Source organism: Neolamprologus multifasciatus, chromosome 12, assembly GCF_963576455.1.
Source record: "Neolamprologus multifasciatus chromosome 12, fNeoMul1.2, whole genome shotgun sequence".
Classification (NCBI taxonomy): Eukaryota; Metazoa; Chordata; class Actinopteri; order Cichliformes; family Cichlidae; genus Neolamprologus; species Neolamprologus multifasciatus.
In genome coordinates this window covers 6,036,387-6,056,113 of record NC_140450.1, presented here as the reverse complement: position 1 = coordinate 6,056,113, position 19,727 = coordinate 6,036,387, and the positions used below count along the sequence as shown (strand labels likewise).

At 39.5% G+C, this 19,727-nt stretch overlaps 1 protein-coding gene across 1 annotated transcript; it reads left to right on the top strand.

Moving 5' to 3' along the window:
- The first annotated feature begins 12,230 nt into the window (after positions 1 to 12,230).
- Positions 12,231 to 19,417, top strand: lox (lysyl oxidase). The gene is made up of 7 exons (XM_085181313.1): positions 12,231 to 12,826; positions 13,424 to 13,532; positions 14,336 to 14,467; positions 14,612 to 14,768; positions 15,660 to 15,755; positions 15,915 to 16,030; positions 17,266 to 19,417. The coding sequence occupies exons 1-7, from the start codon at positions 12,325 to 12,327 to the stop codon at positions 17,270 to 17,272; spliced, it is 1,119 nt and encodes a 372-aa protein (XP_085037439.1). The 5' UTR covers positions 12,231 to 12,324; the 3' UTR covers positions 17,273 to 19,417.
- Positions 19,418 to 19,727: the final 310 nt, after the last annotated feature.

Below are 19,727 nucleotides of genomic sequence, written 5' to 3'. Positions count from 1 at the left end.
AAAGTCGCCTCAAGGCGCTTCATAGATACGGAGAAAAACCCAACAATCATATGACCCCCTATGAGCAAGCACTTTGGCGACAGTGGGAAGGAAAAACTCCCTTTTAACAGGAAGAAACCTCCGGCAGAACCAGGCTCAGGGAGGGGCGGGGCCATCTGCTGCGACCGGTTGGGGTGAGAGAAGGAAGACAGGATAAAGACATGCTGTGGAAGAGAGACAGAGGTTAATAACAGATATGATTCAATGCAGAGAGGTCTGTTAACACATAGTGAGTGAGAAAGGTGACTGGAAAGGAAAACTCAATGCATCATGGGAATCCCCAGCAGCCCAAGTCTATTGCAGCATAACTAAGGGAGGATTCAGGGTCACCTGGTCCAGCCCTAACTATATGCTTTAGATTGTTGCATCACTCGCTCCCTGTTCAATGTAGAATTGAATTAAATCCTTCTCTTCATAAACAAGGTCTTGAATAATCAGGCCTCATCTTGTCTTAAAGACCTTAAGTACTGCATTACTGGGATATTTAAAAGTAGAATAGGAGCTTTCATGCCTCTCATTTGTGGCGCTAACTCTCAGTTTGGATTCGGGAGACAAACACCCTCTCTCGTAATGTGTTAACCTCGTAAAGGTTTTCAGTTGGCAAAAGGTTTGGACTGCAGGCAGGCCAGTTTAGTACCTGGACTCTTCTACTACTTCTTCTACTATAGGTGCTGTGTGCGGTTTAGTGTTGTCATGTTTAAATATGCAAGGACATCCCTGGAATAAGACATCATCTGGATGGAAACATATGTTGCTCTAAATCTTGTATATACCTTTCAGCATTGATGATGCCTTTTAATGTGTGCAAACCACCAGTATAGGCACTAATGCAACCTCATACCATCAGAAATCAAACAGCTTTCCCATTTGGATTTCTCTGACTACAGAACAGCTTTTCCACTTTGCCTCAGTCCATTTTAATGAGTCAATTTTAAAGACGCCACCGTTTCTGTTTTCAGATATTGCTTCTTCTTTGCATGGTAGCACTTAAACCTGGATTTTAGGACTGGAACGGGGAACTGTGTTCACATACTCACAGACGATGATTTATGGAAGTTTTCCTGAGCATGCAGTGATTTCCATGACAGATGCATCCCTGTTTTCAATGCAGTGCCCCCTGCAGTTCTAAAGATTACAAACATCCAATACTGATTTTTGGCCTTGTCTCTAGCACACAGAGATTTCTCCAGATTCTCTTAATCTCTTAATGATATTATGTACTGTAGATATTAGATATTCAAAATCAATTTTACACTTGGGAACAATATTCAAAGGCAATTCAAACAAAGGCAGCACGGTGGTTAGCACTGTTGCCGCACAGCAAGAAGGTCCTGAGTTCAATTCCAACATCAGGCCGGGGTCTTTCTGTGTGGAGTTTGCATGTTCTCCCCATGTTTGCGTGGGTTCCCTCCGGGTACTCCGGCTTCCTCCCACCATCCAAAGACATGCAGCTTGTGGGGATAGGTTAATTGGATAATCCAAATTGCCACTAGGTGTGAATGTGCGAATGAATGTGAGTGCAAATGGTTGTCTGTCCCTGTGTGTTGGCCCTGCGACAGACTGGCGACCTGTCCAGGGTGTACCCCGCCTCTCGCCCTATGACAGCTGGGATAGGCTCCAGCGCCCCCCGCGACCCTGAAAAGGATAAGCGGAAGCGAATGGATGGATGGATGGAACAATATTCTGAAATTGTTGCACAGACTAAGTAGATGCTGTTTTTTTTTTTTTTTTTACAGATTGGTGAACCTCGGCTTATCTCTACTTCTGAGAAACGATGCCTCCCTAAAGATGATCTTTTTTCCCCCTTTTCTAGCCTTCTGATGCCCCATTTGACTTTAAAAAAAATAAAAAAATAGGGATTGCTGCCATCAAATTTAAAATGACTTGTTTTAGTTTTCTCATTTGAAACATTTGATATGTTTTCCATGTTCAATTGTGAATAAAATATGAGTTTATGAGATTTGCAAGTCATCTCATTGGGTTTTTATTTCCATTTTACTCAACATTGCAACTTTTCTGAAATTGGGTTTTGGTCTCTTTTAGTTGAGATGTTTCTTTTGTATCTAGGATTCATCATGCATCATAACCAATCAGTGAGTTTCCGTAGTAACTGCACGAATTGAATAATGAAAGAGAAGTGTTATAAAACCTTTGCAGGTTGCTCATGAACTCTGCAGGAATCCTGACATTCACAGATTTTGTAACTGTCCTAAATTTGGCAAAGAAGCCAAAGGCAGAGGTTTGCCTGCATGTGTGGGCTCAGTGCCGGCAGATTTCATAAGAGTGGTTCACAGCCAAAAAGCACGGCGCAGGTTTTACTTTGATGGAAGTTTGTTTAAAGTTGCCATGTCTCTCTGTAGGTATGAAGTGTAAATGTCTCTTGGTTGATAAATTGACAGTCTAAAAATGTGCTGTGAGTTTGAGAAAGCACTAAAAGCCTTCCACACGTGTGAAGGTTTACACAACACTGGGCAAGGTGACAACAGCTTTTATACAAGTGGTATGATGCTAGAGTAGATCCAGCCAAACCCAACCTGGCTGTAATTGTTGGTGCTCTGCTCCCTGCTGTCCTTCCAAATGTGCGAGTAGGTCTGGTCACAGTAGGGACTATTTTTGTCCCTTTAGTGTGAGAGCTGTCACGTACACCAAAAGCTTCATGAAGGACTGAGAACAGCTTCAGCCATTTCATTTTTAAACATTTACTTTCCTTTCACTTTAAAGGCCGTCAGTGACCGAATGACAATTAGCAAATGGAGTACGCAAACATTTGGAAGTTCAGAAAAGGTTTACAAAGGAAGTTAGAGCAAAATTATAACCACAGTCGTTACTGCTGAATGACTATGGTTTTGACTTAGTTTAAAGGCTGCTTAAGAATTTGTCTTCATTAACAAAAAAACAAAAAACAATCAACCGATCAAATCCGTGAACAATGTGTCACAGTCTGGCGAGAGCCGACTGTAGGGGTTGACAAAAGGACCCAAAACGCAGACTCCAAGGAACAGAACTTGAAATGTTAACAAAAAGTGAGCCGTTTAATATGGCTGGTTAAAAAGGTACAAACAAAGGGGAAGGTCAAACTGAAGCAAAATTAACACAAACCTAAACTGGGAAATCTAAACAAACAATAAGAAAAACCTAGACAAGAAACTTGGAAGCATGGCATGGCATAGGAGGCATGGCATAGGAGGCATGGCATAGGAGGCATGGCATAGGAGGCATGGCATAGGAGGCATGGCATAGGAGGCATGGCATAGGAGGCATGGCATAGGAGGCATGGCATAGGAGGCATGGCGTGGACAACAGACGACCTGACAATGACACACTGAAAACAGAGGACTTAAATACACAGGAGGTGATCAGGGGAAGTGGGAACACATGGAGGAACAGCTGACTGACATGAGCCTAATGACAGGACAAGGGAAGTGAAACTAAATACAATGAACAAAGAACACACGACTCCTTCAAAATAAAACAGGAAACACGAGACAGACATGATAATACAAACTTGATAACATAAGACACGCAGCATGAAACACAAAGGGTGAGGGAAACTTAAATACAGGGGAAGAAAACACAAGGAGTCTAATAACCAAATGAACTTCGCTAATCTAATGAACTTAAACATAAACAACATCCAAATAAACTAAAACTTAAAACGCTGGGTCAACAGACCCAGGAACATGACACAATGTCTGTTTTTGCCCAATCAAGACATAAAGCCTAATTGTGCAACATTAATAATCTCTATCTAAGCCATAAAGATAATTTAGTGGCTCTCCACAAAGTTTTTTATTAACTTAGTTCTAAATTCTGGATTCTGCTGAAAAGAAAAACTTACCAAGTATCATTAATTTTTCCAGCATTTTGTTGACCTACATCCAACTTTTTGAGATGTTTTGCCCCCTAAACTTTAAAATTCTACATTTTCTCACTTGAACCCAAATTTGATTCACTTTTTCAGTTGTGAAGAAAATATGGGTTAATGAATATGAGTTGTGGATAAAACATTTAAAGTGAATAGATTAAGTAGAATAGAAAACAGAGTAAAATAGAGTGAAGTACTGTGTGAACATGTGTTGTGTCTTCTCGTAACCATAGAGATAAAAAACACAACACAAAACGTGTCAACAAGAATCTGCACAGTAAATTATTAACCTGGTTGAATTTAAAGAAATAGTTAAACACAACAGCATTTGAAGTAGTTGTATTTATTCATGATTTATAGTTGTCATCCTTCATTCTTATATGTTCCATTTCCATATGTTCCACCTGTCTAAGTGTAACGGCAAACGATGTTAGTATTTAATACAAACTATGGGCGACCGCAGCAATCTGCCAGTGACCAGAACAATCAAAACAATTTACGATGCCGTCACGGCACCGAACACCGAACTCTCTGACCCAGTGTTTGTGTTTTTGGTTAAGTTATACTCTTTAAATTGTGGTTTTCTATTTGTATTATATTTATAGTTCCTGGTTTCTAGGTTTCTGTGCCTCATCTGTTCTTGGTGGAGGTTTAATTCTGTTCTCCTTATGCTGGATGTTCATTCTTTTCTGTCTCTTGCATGTGTCCCACGTCTTGTTGATTCATGTTCCTTCTGTTCCAGAGTCTGTCATGTTTCCACGTCTCGGTCTTTATGAATGCTTTGTGCTTCCTGCTTTACTTTGACAGTCTGTGTCCTATTATCAGTGTATTCTGCTTTGTTTCCTTGTCTCATTATGTCAGATTAGCCCCAGCTGTGCTTCCCTCCTGTTTTCCATTCCCTCATCACTCCCCGGTGACGAGGGAATGGAAATGCCTTTAAGTTTCATTCTATGTCCAAGTCCTGCGTTTGGGTCCGTATCCTGCCACAGTACACACCTTGACAGGTGCAGCACTGTGTACCTATTTCACCTTGAGACTGCCACCAACATTTTGCAGACTGTCTGAAAAATCCACATTTTTCCATAGTGATCTGTGGTTACCAGATGGTCTCTAGGCCTGTATGACTGGAACCTTATGTTACCCGTGCATTTCCATGACTCTGCTACTTTCAGCTGCTCCCTTAATCCCAAGAGCTCAAACAGCAAGCACCTCGGCACAGATTTACACCAGATAAACTTCCTGACAAAACCCCAAATGGGATTTGGGTCTCCATCTATAATCGGACCAAACCAAACCTTACAGTTTTAAGGAGAATGTGTAAACCACTACACTATGGAGTCTCTTGCTTCTCCTTACTGATTCTTCTTCCCACCTTTCTTCACCTCATAAAGTTTTCTACTGTGGTGAAAAAAAGGTAACAAGGAAAATGTTGTAGGGAGTAATTTTTTTTAGCTTTTCCACTGAACCCTCAGTCTTTGGTAGGTTGTCATTTAATCTCCCTTCTGTTTCTCAGTTTTCCATTTTTCTGGCTCCCAAATTTTGATTTGCTTCTAAATAAATAGATCCTTTCATCAGTCCCATCCAAAAACCTTTATATTTAAATTTGCAGGTAAATTGATGTAATCTACATCAGTTAAACATAAATAGTTATAAAACCAGAACTCTTCTACTGGTTTTTGCATTATGTTCACTCGTGGAAGAATCTGGATGTCTGTATAAACTCTCACAGCTCCTACGGGGCAAACAGCAGGATGCTATGATCCAGTCATGAATGAATCGAAGCAACAGCACAATCTTTAATCAGTAACTGAATAAAATATGATACACGGAGGAATGTTAAGCCTTGTGTGCACAGATAAAGGATTTGGGTCATTCATTAAATAATGCCACTGTTGTATTTTGATGCAGGTAAGTGCCCATGTGCCATTTTAAGAACTCGGTTTTAATTCTTATTTTGCCAAAAATAAATATATCTTGAGACCCTAAGAATCCGGAAAATAATAATTGTTTTCGAGTTCAAACATCTGGCTGAATAAAGCCTCATTAGTTTGTGTCGATTAAAGATTTAATGGTTCGTGTCAGGAAACGGGGTCCCTGCAGGAGTTATAATAGGAAAGACCACAGAATAAGAAGGATGGAAAGAAGGAACCAGCAAATTGGTCCTAAATGGGTCAAATCACGCTCAAGATTAAGGTCTTGGTGTATTATTAATATTATTTAAAATTGAATGATTTATATTTTAAATGTTTGTTACTTTGGGAGTGTTAACTGATATTTCCACCTCTAGAACTGCTCTCAGGGGTTTTGACACAGTTAGTGCTCTGAGGAATTTTACAAAAGCCTTTTGCTTTGATTTGTTTTGTTTTGTTTTATTTGTCAATGTTTTACATCAGTCAACTGTAAAATGGAGCTTTTCTAGAGGTCACTGTTTGAGTGTAACAATCAGATTACTACAAGCGAGCAGGTGGCAGATACTGAACTGTACATGGAGAGCAGAGACCACCAGATGAAAGTAGCAGTGCCAACAACCTGCCCATACAGGTTGATTGACAGGTTCTCTCGTCAAAGTAACTGCACAGAAATGACAACCCCCACGCTCTGCTGTTTATGGGTGCTATGTGTCCCCCAGCAGTTTGACCTCAGGGTTAGAGGAAGGGGCCAGCTAGTTGATGTGTTTTTCATGAGTTTCTCAGCAACTTTACAAGCAGATCAGCAGCAATGAAGTGAAAGCAATGCTCTGGTTGGATGGATGGATGGATGGATGGATGGATGGATGGATGGATGGATGGGAAGACTAGTTAACTGCCTATATTTTGATTCCAAATTTTTCACCTTTTATATAACATTTTTTGGTTTTGGTAGCATGGTAGCTTTTTCAAATTTCCATTATTTACCCTCAAAAATTCGTAGGGATTCATTTAAATTAAATAAAATTTAGAGGACAAAGATGGAAATAACTACAGACAAATACAATAAAGATCACAGTGAAAGAGTGTCTGAAGGCCTGACTGATTTACAGCTTCACCTGTTGACTTGTTGTCTTTTAACCATAATCAGTAGACACACACACACATACACACACCGGGGGAAACCTACTGTTTGGTTTCTTGACCTATGGATGGATGGCATGTGCTGGGGCTGGAAATAAAACCCACAAAGCTGCAATTAGACAACCACTTTTTTTTTAATTCATCCAAATTTAATTTGTCACCAATTATTTGATGACACTTTTGGAACAGCAGCATTAGCCACTGACTCAACCAGCTCAACTCGCAGAAAGTCATACTAACACGTTAGCAGCTGAAGCCTCCCTTTCAGGGTGAAAGAAACACTTTTTCTTTTAATGAATCATTATAACATTTTTTTTTAAATTTTATTCTGATGATTAAGAGTGATTTTTCAGAAAGTCTCTTTTTTTGGTTGTTTAAATATCACATGTTAAATTGTGACACACAAGCTTGTGTATGTATCTGTTGTGATATAATCAGTGTTTTCACACTAAATTGATGGAGGGATGTAACTGCAGCTTTGTACTGACCAGCTAAATAAGAATGTTTTTAACCCATTCAGCCATGCACACTGCAGCTTACTGCCACCCAAAGTCTCATGAATATGGTTTCTATTGGAAAAAATACACAAACGAGGGATTGGTAATGCTTTTGTACTTCATCTTAAATTGATTCTTTAAAGAAATCTACCATGGGGTGCTAGGCGTGACCTTACTTCTGAAGTGGGTGCCAAAAGACATTTGAGACCCTCTACTGTAGTTTAACACATGGTTAGAATGAAGTGCTGTCACGTGCCTCACATGTCTAAGTTGTTGAATGCAGGTGTGCCACTGACTAACATCAAACCTTAAACGTGGTTTAAGACGGGGAGCTGACAACACAATCATTCATATGTTGTTGTTTTTTTCAATTTCGTGGCTTTGTTACCGATCTCTTGTTTCATCCACTGTTTTCTACACATACCAAAGGTGATGATGATGTTTGTAATGATGAAGGTACTGCTATTGTTCCTGGTTTCCATGGGTTGTTACGTGTCCCGTGTGCAGTAGGCACCCTCCAGGTAGCCAGCCCTCATTATGAAGCTGTTTAAAGTGCTCAGATCAGGCCGACACCTGCTTCTCATTGGGAACAGCCTTGTATTGCTGAAAGGGAAGTGCAGTGAGCTGTGATAAAATCCGCCCTCCTTTGATCTTCACACAAATGTTGTAAAAAGCAGCTCTTGTTCAGGCAGTTCACTTTTTCCTTTAGCAGTGAAGGAATCAGTTAAAATTTGTACACGTGTTTGTGGCTGAAGCGGCTACCTGCAGCTACTCGCCAAAACACCATGCAAAAGCATTTCTGCTCCAACACAACCCCCCAACTCAACCTGGTGTGGTTCTTTGACTTTAAGACAAAAGGAATCAGTGTGATTTTCATGCATATCTGGTGTAGATTGATGATTTCTTAGAGAAATATTCTAAATATTTGTTTTCCTGTGCAGATAAACTCTGCAGCAGACAAGACAAGAACACATTTCACATGTAGTCAAAAATGCATAATTACAACAATATAACAGCAGTATTTACATTGCATCATATTTCTGTTACAAACCACAGATAAATCAAACAAAGTCTACGACCGCTCCAAGTCCTGGAGGAAGCAAGTCAGACAAGCAGGCTGCTGCAAGGCCATGAAGCATTTCATTGAGAAGTAAAAGAACCTACAGGCAGCAGGTAGTTATAAAGTTATGTTTTCACCTTCTAGTCTACTGTGTCTGATATTTGAAGCCAGAAAGAAAAAAAAGTGGCAACCACAAGAGCTGAATGGGTTGATTTTAGTTGCACAAGCTTGGAGTGCTGCTTTTGTACTGCCTGCAACTTTATACATGTCCTGAGGTAATGAGCAAAAAGTACCTGCCTTGTAATATGGGCGGGGCTTGGAGCAAACCTTTGTAGAAAGTAGATCAACCCCATCAACAATGTGAAATTCATAGTGCTTGATAATGAGCTTGTTTAGATTTTTTTCTCTTTACTTTACCCCACTTCTTCTACCATGAGTGTGTCACACATTACATAAGGATTGCACTCAATGTTCAGTTCAGCGGTCTTTGTGTCTTTCCCCCATTTATTTCTTTATAAATAGATCATCATTTCATTGCTTATTCATTTAAATGCATATGGCAAATCCCCAAGCTTTACCATCTGAAGCCCTGAATTAACATTGCTGAACAGGGTTTTCTTCACAAACAAACAAACATGTTGATTGGACAATTTCAGTGCCAGTTTTAGGTATCAGTATTAACAGGAATTAATCAGTTAAAAGGAATAAATTAGGAACTGAGAGAGAAATATACTTAACATTTTGAGCACTGATTACCAGAGATGGGCAATAACGCGTAACGCACATATATTTTATGTGCTGGAATGTGCAGAAAATAGGTTTAAATATTAAACTAATTTCTTCCAGTCAGTGAATGTTGCATATAATTAAATTTTTGCTTGATGCATGAAGTTAAAAGATTAAAACTAATAAAACAAGTTTTAAAAAGAGACTTTTCCATTTGATTACATTTTGTATGATGGATTATGTAGAAAAAGTAGAATTGGGCTGAAAGATCTATCGCTTTATCACCTATTCAGGTTGTAAATCGTGTTTTTAAAAAGTAACTAAGTAACTAAGTAATTAATTACTTTTGAAAATAAGTAATCAGTAAAGTAACGGGATTGCTTTTTGGGGGAAGTAATCAGTAATTAGTTACTGATTACTTTTTTCAAGTAACTTGACCAACACTGCTGATTAGTCTTGAGACAGTTTCTGGGTACCAACATAATTAAAATCTATGTTCCTTCTCTGAGCTTCTTCCAAACAATGACTGCAGAGCTGGTGAGACTCCTGTCATTACAGTAGATGAAGCAGCTGATCATTTGCAGATGCTCCACTGTTCCTCCAGGGAACAATGAACAGGTTCATTATCAAACTGTGGACACCAAAATAAGTACTTTGCACATTAAGCGACATGAAAACAAGGACAACAAACTGTAAACAACATTTTCAAGGTCTCAGACAACAGCAAGCAGATTTTTTACCATCTCATTAGAGGAAATATACAAGGACCAAGGTAAGGATGCAGGTTAGGTTCTCCTTAAAGTGTTACCGTGAAAGACCGCTATCTCTGGCTGGAAACTTAACTCACTGACATGTTAAACAGAAAATGTATAGTGTAATCTAAAGCATTTGAAGTGATTTATCTGGATTGGTTTAAAGGGAAGGAGCTGTGGCTCTGTGGGTGGCAGGTTGTGTTTTACTGTGCACTCAGAGGAGGAAACCTCTCAGTTGGTAAGTGCTTCAATTTCAGCTTTTTTTTTAAAGCATCCTGAGCACTCAGCATGAGAGGAGCTTATTATTTTCCAATAAAGCCAGACAAAACCTGTAGGTGTCGAGTCACTGGAGCACACCTTATTATGATTAAAAATATGTTAAAAAAATATGATATATGTATTTTTAATACCATAAATACCCACAAAATATAAGCCTCTAGTTTTGGGCCACGAATAATTGGAAAACTGGAGCATACTGGACTCCTTTTTTACCCTGAGAGGTCTTTTTTCTTCTTTTTAAATGAAGGGTGGACACACTAAAGCAATAGTGAGTCAGAAATCAGTATCTTTAGGTCTCTGAGTAAAATTGAGCAGCTCTGGCCACAGACATAATTCGACTGAGACAGGACTGCTATGAAGGCAAAGCATCACCCTAATTACGCCTCATCCTGTGAAGAGGAGACAATAGCCTGGAATTTAAAAGTGAAAAAGAAGGAGCTGTTTTTGGTGCCGTCTTTTCTAGTAAAGCTTGATACGATTTTGGTTTCGAAATGTCTCAAACCAACTCCTTCTGACATGCAGCGGTTTGCTTTCTTGTTTTCTTGTGCATAAACATCAAACTTTCTGAATCACAGTCCAAATTACTTTACCACGCTTCATGGAGAAATCCATCCACAGCATTGAAATCTGGAATTTAAAGGTTTTCATGCATTGCTGTCATGATCCATTTTAAATCACAAATCTCCCCTGATGATATTTTTCATTTGCTACATTTGGGTAAAGCTGCAGTTTCGTGATATCTGGTGCTCCTGAGCTGCATCTGCAGTTTGGGTTTGGCTGGGATATGAACTATAACTGTGAGGCCTGGAGAAAAAGCCTCAATGAAAACAAATAGGACAATGTGTGAAACTGCTGGTCGAGCCTTCCACATGTTTAGTGTAAAGATCAGGAGCCTCTTTTAAACATGTAAACCAAGACAAACTTCACATTGTGTGTGTGTGAAAGAGACAGAGAGCATCTGTATTTTTTTGTAAAGTCTCTAAATGCAGTACTGTACTTTCAGCAGCACAAAGGCTTGTCATTGGTATCATAACCTCTAAGGTACTGCCTCTGTACCCTTGTAGTTTGTGCCTTACATAGACTGTTCGTGAACCTCTACTAACATTTTTTCATCTTGATGTAATAGCACCAAACTGGACATTTTAAAAAGTCATCAAACTTAAGAACTATTAATAATTCATTGTACGGTAGTCCTCTAACCTTAAAAAACACTCAAAGCTTTATTATTTCTGCACTTATGACCAGTTTTAGAAGCACCAATTAATGTAATATGCATGTGTTTAGACTGAGAGACTAAACAGTTGCTACAACAGGGAGAACGGAGGCCTCATACTGTCAAACCCAAAACCTTCTTGCTGTGAAATGTCAGTGCTAAATTCTTCCTCATACTGCAATTAGGAAAGAAAGATAAACATAACACAAACCTGACAGAATGCATGAAATACATTCAGTTAACTTACAAGAAAATACAGTAAAAGCTTAATATTTTAGAGAAAAATGCATATTTCACCTGATTTCTTTTTATACTTAGCTAAGCTGTTATCACACCTTAAACTCTATCGGACATGGTGTCAATATGCAACTTTGGCTACTTTAAAACATAAACTTGCAAAAAGGTACATGTAGTTACGGTGAGGTCCAGTAACTGGCTCCCAGGGTACTTTTGTGAGATTGTACTTGCAGTGGAAGGGACTGACTTTAACTCTAATTTCTACAGTGCACTTGTGAACTTGGTAAAAAATAATTCCCATTTGATAGCACACAGTTGGAGACTGCTGGGAAACTTATTGGACATCTACAAAACTCAGTTTCAACTGTATGCTTTTTTATTTTTTGAGTTGAAGAGAGAGTAAAGAAGTTACAATTACACCAAATGAGAGTCTGAAGCCACATCTGATACTTAAACTTAAACCACCTCTCCCTCTCTCTCCCTCCCTCTCCCTCTCTCTCAGGAGAAGTTGCGCTCAAACATTTGAGAGGAAGTCCTTGAATCAGCAGCTGTGTGGCTGGAAAAAGAGCAACTCTCATTAAAAACTCAAGAGATTTACTATTAATAATGAAGGAGCTCTCCCCCATCGTTTTGCTGATTTCTTTTGCACACATTTGTTTCCTCTGTGCTTTTCTGGATGGAGCTCGCGCCCAGGAAGGTCCTGCTGCTGATGCACTTCGTCGGGGGTTGACATGGCAACATAACGGGCAGGTTTTCAGCATCCTGAGCCGTGGCTCTCAGTACAGGCCCTCCGCAAGGAGGCAAAGCGGATCACCCGGCCAGGGGAACCCCGTGGTTGTCCTCAGCAGTTCTAACGATACAGCCCGGGGCTCCCCGAGGGTCCCTGCTGCCAGCAGCTCGGCGCAATTACGCGCCATGACGCACCAGCGGCGGCAGCGACCTGACTCCGGCGCGGTTGGACGGGAGGACGTGATGGTGGGAGATGATCCCTACAACCCGTACAAGCCTTCCAACTATGACCCTTACTATAACTACTACAACTCGTACTACAGACCTAGACCTCGGGTTCAACCCCGACCCGGTTATGGCACCAGCTACCACCAGAATGGTAAGAAAACTAGCTTGTTTATTCATTAGGACGTCACTGACAAACCATCAGAAAACAAGCTGGCATGATTAAAATCAGTAAAATTACACAAAAGCTCTGAAGGTTTTTTTTTTTCATAAGACTGTGAGCTTACCATATATTTAAACACCTCGTATCGCTTGTGTTAAGCTCATAACCTCATGTTATTTTGTCTACATGCAGCTTTTTATAGGCTCAGTGTTCATGCTCAACCAATAACCCTTTAAATGTTGACTTGAAATAAGGTAGATTTGCAGTTTCTACAGCCTTCCTCCATGTACACAATGCCTGCAGGTGTTTCAGTGTAAAGATCCTGTAACACTATTTGGCACGACCAGTTTATAAGTTTTTCCTAAGGACATTTATAATATGCCTTAAGGGGCTGATCTTAAAGCTAAATGTTGCTGGCTTTCACCTTAGATCTACATGTTAAACTACACGGTATCTCAGTAGTATACTGAGCCAAGGTGTCACTTTTAAAGTTTAGTTTAAAGGTTTTACTTTCTGATGTCATAATGTCATGTGAGTGAAAGTGAAAAGGGACGAAAACAGTATAAATCTGCTGTGTCTTGTTTGCAGGACTCCCTGATCTGGTTCCTGATCCATACTACATCCAGCTCGCTACCTACGTCCAGAGAGTGCCCATGTACAACCTGCGCTGTGCTGCAGAGGAGAACTGCCTTGCCACGTAAGATAACACACAGCTGACTGCAGGCCTCGGTTCTGCTGCCTGTTATCGGATATATTTTATTTTCACACTGTGCGTTTTAAAATTCACCAATCAGCTGTAGCTTCACTTTGATGTGAGTATGAGTGACTGATTGAACGAAAAACTAATGTGTGAATGGACAAAATAGCTTTTTTAGTTTCAGATGTGAAACAGTATAAAAGGACAGATGTCTTCACTAATAACTAGCTGCACAGTCAGACAAATGCTGGTGTCCTTTTTTACTCCCATTGAGATCATTTCTGTGTATGACATAAAAATGTGAAGCTAGGACTGACCAAAATCCAGGAGCTCAGTGAAGGAAGCTGACAACTTACTGCAGGTTCGTTCAGCAGCGCCCCCTGGTGTGCAGAAGTCAGCATATACACACAAGTTTGTTTTTTACATAGTAAGACACAGACTTAAATAAATATAAAACGTGTTAAGCAGATATATATATATATATATATATATATATATATATATATATATATATATATATATATATATATTTTTTTTTTTTTTTTTTTTTTTAAAAATAGATAGATAGATAGATAGATAGATAGATAGATAGATAGATAGATAGATAGATAGATAGATAGATAGATAGATAATAATAACATACTTTACATGGAACATACATCATCTACTGAATTCTCATATACTCATTTCCATTTCAGTGATGGACACAAGACTCAGTGTTTGTGCAGAATTCCCTCTTTTATTCATTCAAACTGAAGACTTGACTTTGAGCTTGTCTCTTGCCATCATCTCTCCTCCTCTAGGTCTTCTCGTTATTCTCAGGATTATGACACCAGAGTTTTACTGAGGTTTCCTCAGAGGGTGAAGAACCAGGGAACGGCCGACTTCCTGCCCAGCAAACCTCGATATGCCTGGGAGTGGCACAGCTGTCATAAGTAGGTTGCCAGATGAAAAAGTTTAACGTGGTTTAGAGATTCACGTTGGTATACATTTATTATCCCAGTATTGTTCCTGGACTTACTGTCCCAGTTATTTGGTAGTTTACTGCCACACCGTGACTTTATTGTGGTGTTATTCAGTCACTTCCACAGCATGGACGAGTTCAGCCTGTACGAGCTGCTGGATTTCCGAACTTATAGTCAAGTGGCTGAGGGTCACAAGGCCAGCTTCTGTCTGGAGGACACCTCCTGTGATCCAGGATACTATCGCCGCTTCGCCTGCACCTCACACACTCAGGTACAAAAACACATTGGGGACAATACTGAAGTAAATTCATTTATACATTGGATTACTTCTATACTACTATTAAAGAGAAAAACAATAACCTGACTTGTAGACGTCATATCTTTTATAAATATGACAGAGTACTGTATAATGAGTACTTTTGGTGGGATACTATCTTATGAAGCAGTTCTTAGTTTCAGCTAAAGCAACTTTTTTCCTGGTTCCTGAAAGCTGAAAACTCATTGATGCCATTTTTTTTACAAAAAAAAAAGAAGAAGAAATCAATATTTTAAAAATCTTAATATTAAAAGGAACAAAGAAAAAGTACTCTTGCTTAAAAATATGTAGCCTAGTTTAGGGCCTGAAACTAGATGATTTCTGAGCTCACAGACTGTAGACAGCACAGGTTTTTATTCTATAAGAGCCATGTCTCTTACAACCATTAATTATATATATTTAGCAATTCATTATTTAGCACATTAATTTTCATTCGGTCTGACTAATAAACTATTTGACAGCTTGACTGCAATTAAGCTACATTGCAAAACAGACTCCAGCAACAGTGGGACGTAGGGCAGGACCGCCAGGTGGAGTTTGAAAGGCAGAATGATGGAAGAAGACTGAGATTTGTAGCACATCCAGGGCTGATCGGCTCACATGGGGAGGCAGGATAATAACTGGTGATGATGAAAGAATTAAGTTTGACAGCATTTAAAGTGATGCAAAGAATAGATTAGCAGTCCAAACACCCACAAATGCAGCCAGATGAATGAATACATCTATCCCTTATTGAAGTTACTCATAAGCCTCAACAAAATGTCTTAAAATTGTGTTGTGAATGTTTATATTAAGTTCACAGGACTGTGTTAATGTGGAGTTTTTTCCCCTTTGTTTTTCTAATAGGGTTTGAGTCCAGGTTGCTATGACACCTACAATGCTGACATCGACTGTCAGTGGATTGACATCACTGACGTCTCTCCTGGAAAGTACATCCTGAAGGTCTGATTCACATGTCATGGTTTTGGCCGTTCTGTGCCTTTTTAAAATACAAAACAATCTATTATTGAGTTGTTAAAGATTGAAAATAGTAAAGTTTTGCCAAATGTTGTTGATTTAGTCATATATTTTTCACCTGTTTACACTGTCTTTTCCTGTCAGGTGACAGTAAACCCCAGACAGCAGGTTCCAGAGTCCAACTTCAACAACAACGTCGCTCGATGCGATGTTCAGTACACCGGCACCTCTGCACACGTGTCCGGATGCACCGTGACAGCGTGAGAAACCTCTACGTTTCCTTTACTGTTAATTCAGGCTGATTTGGTGAAGCTGTGAAATAGATGAACAGCCATAGAACCATGTGATTACCGTCAAAAGGAAATCAGCTGATGCATTTTAACAGAAGGACGTCATTAGGTGTTAGCGAGACCTGCTGTGATATTCTGTCTGGAGATGGTGGCACTAACAAAAAGACAGGAGGCCGAGGTGGAGGTGGCAGACATGAAGATGCTTCACTGGGAGACAGCTGGATGGACGGGATTAGGAATGAGTATATCAGAGGGATAGAGCAGGTTGAGCAATTTGGACACAACGTTAGAGAGGCAAGGCTAAGATGATGTGGACATGTGCAGAAGAGGGATAGCTGATATACTGGAGAGAGGAGCTAAATATGGAGCTGTCAGGGAGGAGGAAAAGTGGAAGACTACTAAGAAGGATATGTAGAAGAGCAGTGTGGCAGAGGGGGATGCTAGGAAGAGGATGAGATGAAGATTTTTCTGTGGTGACATTAACTTGAATAGCTTTGGACTGTGGGAGGCAACCAAAAATACCTGGAGAGAACCCATGCAGGCACAGGGAGAGCATGCAAGCTTCTTACAGAAAGACTCCAGCTGACCAGCATGTTGAAACCAAGAACCCTCTCCCTTTGAAGCGATAGTCCTAACCATTACATCATTGCATTACAGTATATCCTGGTAAAGCCCAGACAGAGAGTGGGTAACTCACTAACCTGTGCTGCTTTGTGAAACAGCTCCTTCTACACCTGAGAAAAGATTCAGTTACAGACATAAATTCTGTACTGATTACTGATTTTTTGTTATAGATTTTCCAAAACTAGAAAGTGAAGACTTCCTTTCAGGTATAAAGGAAAGGAAGTAACTGTGTAACTGTTACTGTGTGTTACTGGACACAGGTGTAACTGTGTCCTGTGATTGATGATCACATGTAAAAGGTGCAACTGCAGATTTATTAATCAGCTGATTTGTCTAAGTAGTAAAAAAGATCAACATTTGTTGTGATTCTTTATGTTGTTTCAACCTGTGGAGTTCCACCTTATTTCCTGACTTTGTTCTGGGGAACACATCCACTTCGCTGACAGAACAGTAAACTGAATTTTACTTCTCTGAGTGAAAATACGGGATGTTTCTCTTTAGCTTTTATCTAATTTATGAATTCAGAATGACTGGAACCAACTATCTATCAATCATCAGTACTTTTGCTTTGCTTTTTGCAGCTATTGAGGCGAATCCCCGGATATGAGCCTGAAGACGAACATAGAAGACGCATACAGAGCTGCACAGGAGTTAAACTTACAGTTTGTTCACATGTGAGTCAGATGATTCAAATATACACAATAAAAAATACTCAGGACATAGAAATACCTGAAATAGGGACGATATGCTGATTAATATTTTAGTCTTTTTGAGTTACTGGGGTAGATGATCGATTTATGATGGATCCAAACCAGAGATGGAAAATAATTCAGAGCAGTTCTGATTCATTACATGTGTCCTTTATTTCTATATTGAGAGAGACGTTGTAGTTTTTGCTTCCATACTACTACATGTATCTGACAGTTGGAGTTACTGGTTTCTTTTTTTTTTTCTTACTTTGCACATTTAGTTTTTATATCCAACATAAAAGTTTGTTTAAAGAAGCTAATTTTTACCCAAAAGCCATTAGATACACTTTTTTAGCCTAAATAATTTCAGGGCAGGATTGACTATGAATTTATTTGCCTTTATATCATGTTTTTTCTTTTTTAATTTAGTTTTCTCATGACCTCGTGAGCTTTTTCTATTTTAAACTGCAAAAAACGATTTCATGTGAGTGGGGCAAAAGAATTTATTTTGTGACTGCATACAGACACGCATGCTCTCTCTGCGCTTCTATAGACTGCTTCTCAATAAGATTTTTACCTTTAGTATTAATTTAATGTTTGAAACTTTAAACACATTTTGATGACAGTTTCTTGGCATTTTTAAAAAATAATGGACATTTCATTTTTAAAGTATCCTGTACGATTTAATATGCTTTTTTGGTGCTATAGACTAGATTTTTGAGTTTTGGTGCTAAAATATATAAAGTTTGCACTTTGTGTTTACGAATTTAAAAAATGAACAAAAAAAATCCTGCCTGTAAATCCTTTACAAGTGAGTAAGTGTGTGTGTGTGTTTGTGTGTGTTAACTGTGTAAACACAGTACACAGTGTGTGTGCCTGATGACCTGTAACCACACATACCTGCAGAGCTGTGTATAGGCCAAGCTCATGTCTCATGCTATCATCCTACATTTCTGCTTCATATCACACTAATAAAGTTTGCTTGAATGTGAAGTCATTCGTGTTAACATTTGTCTGTTTTAATGTGAGTTTTCACCGTGTCCACCGGCAGCTGCGGCTCAGCTGGTAGAGCAGGCTGTCAACCAATCAGAAGGTCGATGGATCTTCCTTGGGCAGGTTGCCCCTGATACATCCATCACAGTGTGTATGCCAACGTTAGATAAATGTCCTTAAGTATAGATAAAAGTAGGGATGGGTACCGGTATCCGGTGACATAAACGGTAGTAACCAGACCGAAAAGCAGCGCACATTTCGGTGCTTTTTTTTTCCTGAGCTGTGATACACTTTCTTCTTCCTTACATTTGTATTGGCGGTTGGCAAACAACTGAAAGGTGCATTACCGCCACCAACTGGTATGGAATGATACACTTTGGATTCCAGCCAATCATTTTAGTTTCCGAGGATAGTAGGCGGGTCCAGGTACGTACGTTCTTTTAGAGCAGAGCTACAGATTAAAAATGCCCAAGGCGAAGCGGTCAAAAGTCTGGCTGTGCTTCACAGCAAAAGATGCAAACTCAGCAGCCTGCAGCAAGTGCTGTAGATACTGTGATACTGTGCAAAGGAGGTAACACCTCGAATCAGATGAAACACCTGGCGACGCATAGCGGGTTTTTTTTTAAACCGAGAAATGCGCCGTATTTGATAGCTTGCTGTGAGATCTCACATCGAGCACATCTACTGCAGGTGTGGTGCCTGTTATCGGACCCGGAGTTAGCGACATCGGTAGCTTAATGTTGTTCGTGTGTAATTTACGTTGAGTAGTGTAACCACGTTATTACATTAATGCATGTAAGGTGAACTAGCAAACATCATCGTAGCTACATGCGACTGTCTTCTTGTTTGATGGCAGATACTCCCTTCACCCTGGCCAAAAAGGCTAAAATGACCAAAGAAAGAGTGGAAAACAGCTAAACATGAGAGGTTTTTGGACAAATTTGGGTTTTTTCCATTGTTTAAGCACTGCTTCCAGCCAAGAGTGATACCATATATGCCCTATAGCTGCAGAAAAGGCTAACATTGTTATCTTTTTACAAAAAAAAAAACAGCTGAACATGAGAGTTTTTTGAGACTTGCAGTGCAAAACGCAAAATTAGGTAGAAAGGTGCTACATACCAGTCATTTACCGTTCAAGCAGTAGCTTCTGGGGCTGGAAAACGAAGCAAATGTCCATTTGAGGCTGACTCCAAAAGTGAGTCACTGCTAATAAATCCCCAGGCCAGCATTACAGGATAAAAAATAATGTTATCAGTCTAGATAGATAGTTTCTTCCATAAGCTCTAAGGTACAATCCAGGTTCATGCACCGCCACAATGTTTTTCTTTGGTTTTGTGTGTTGTTGTTTTTTTAATCAAAAG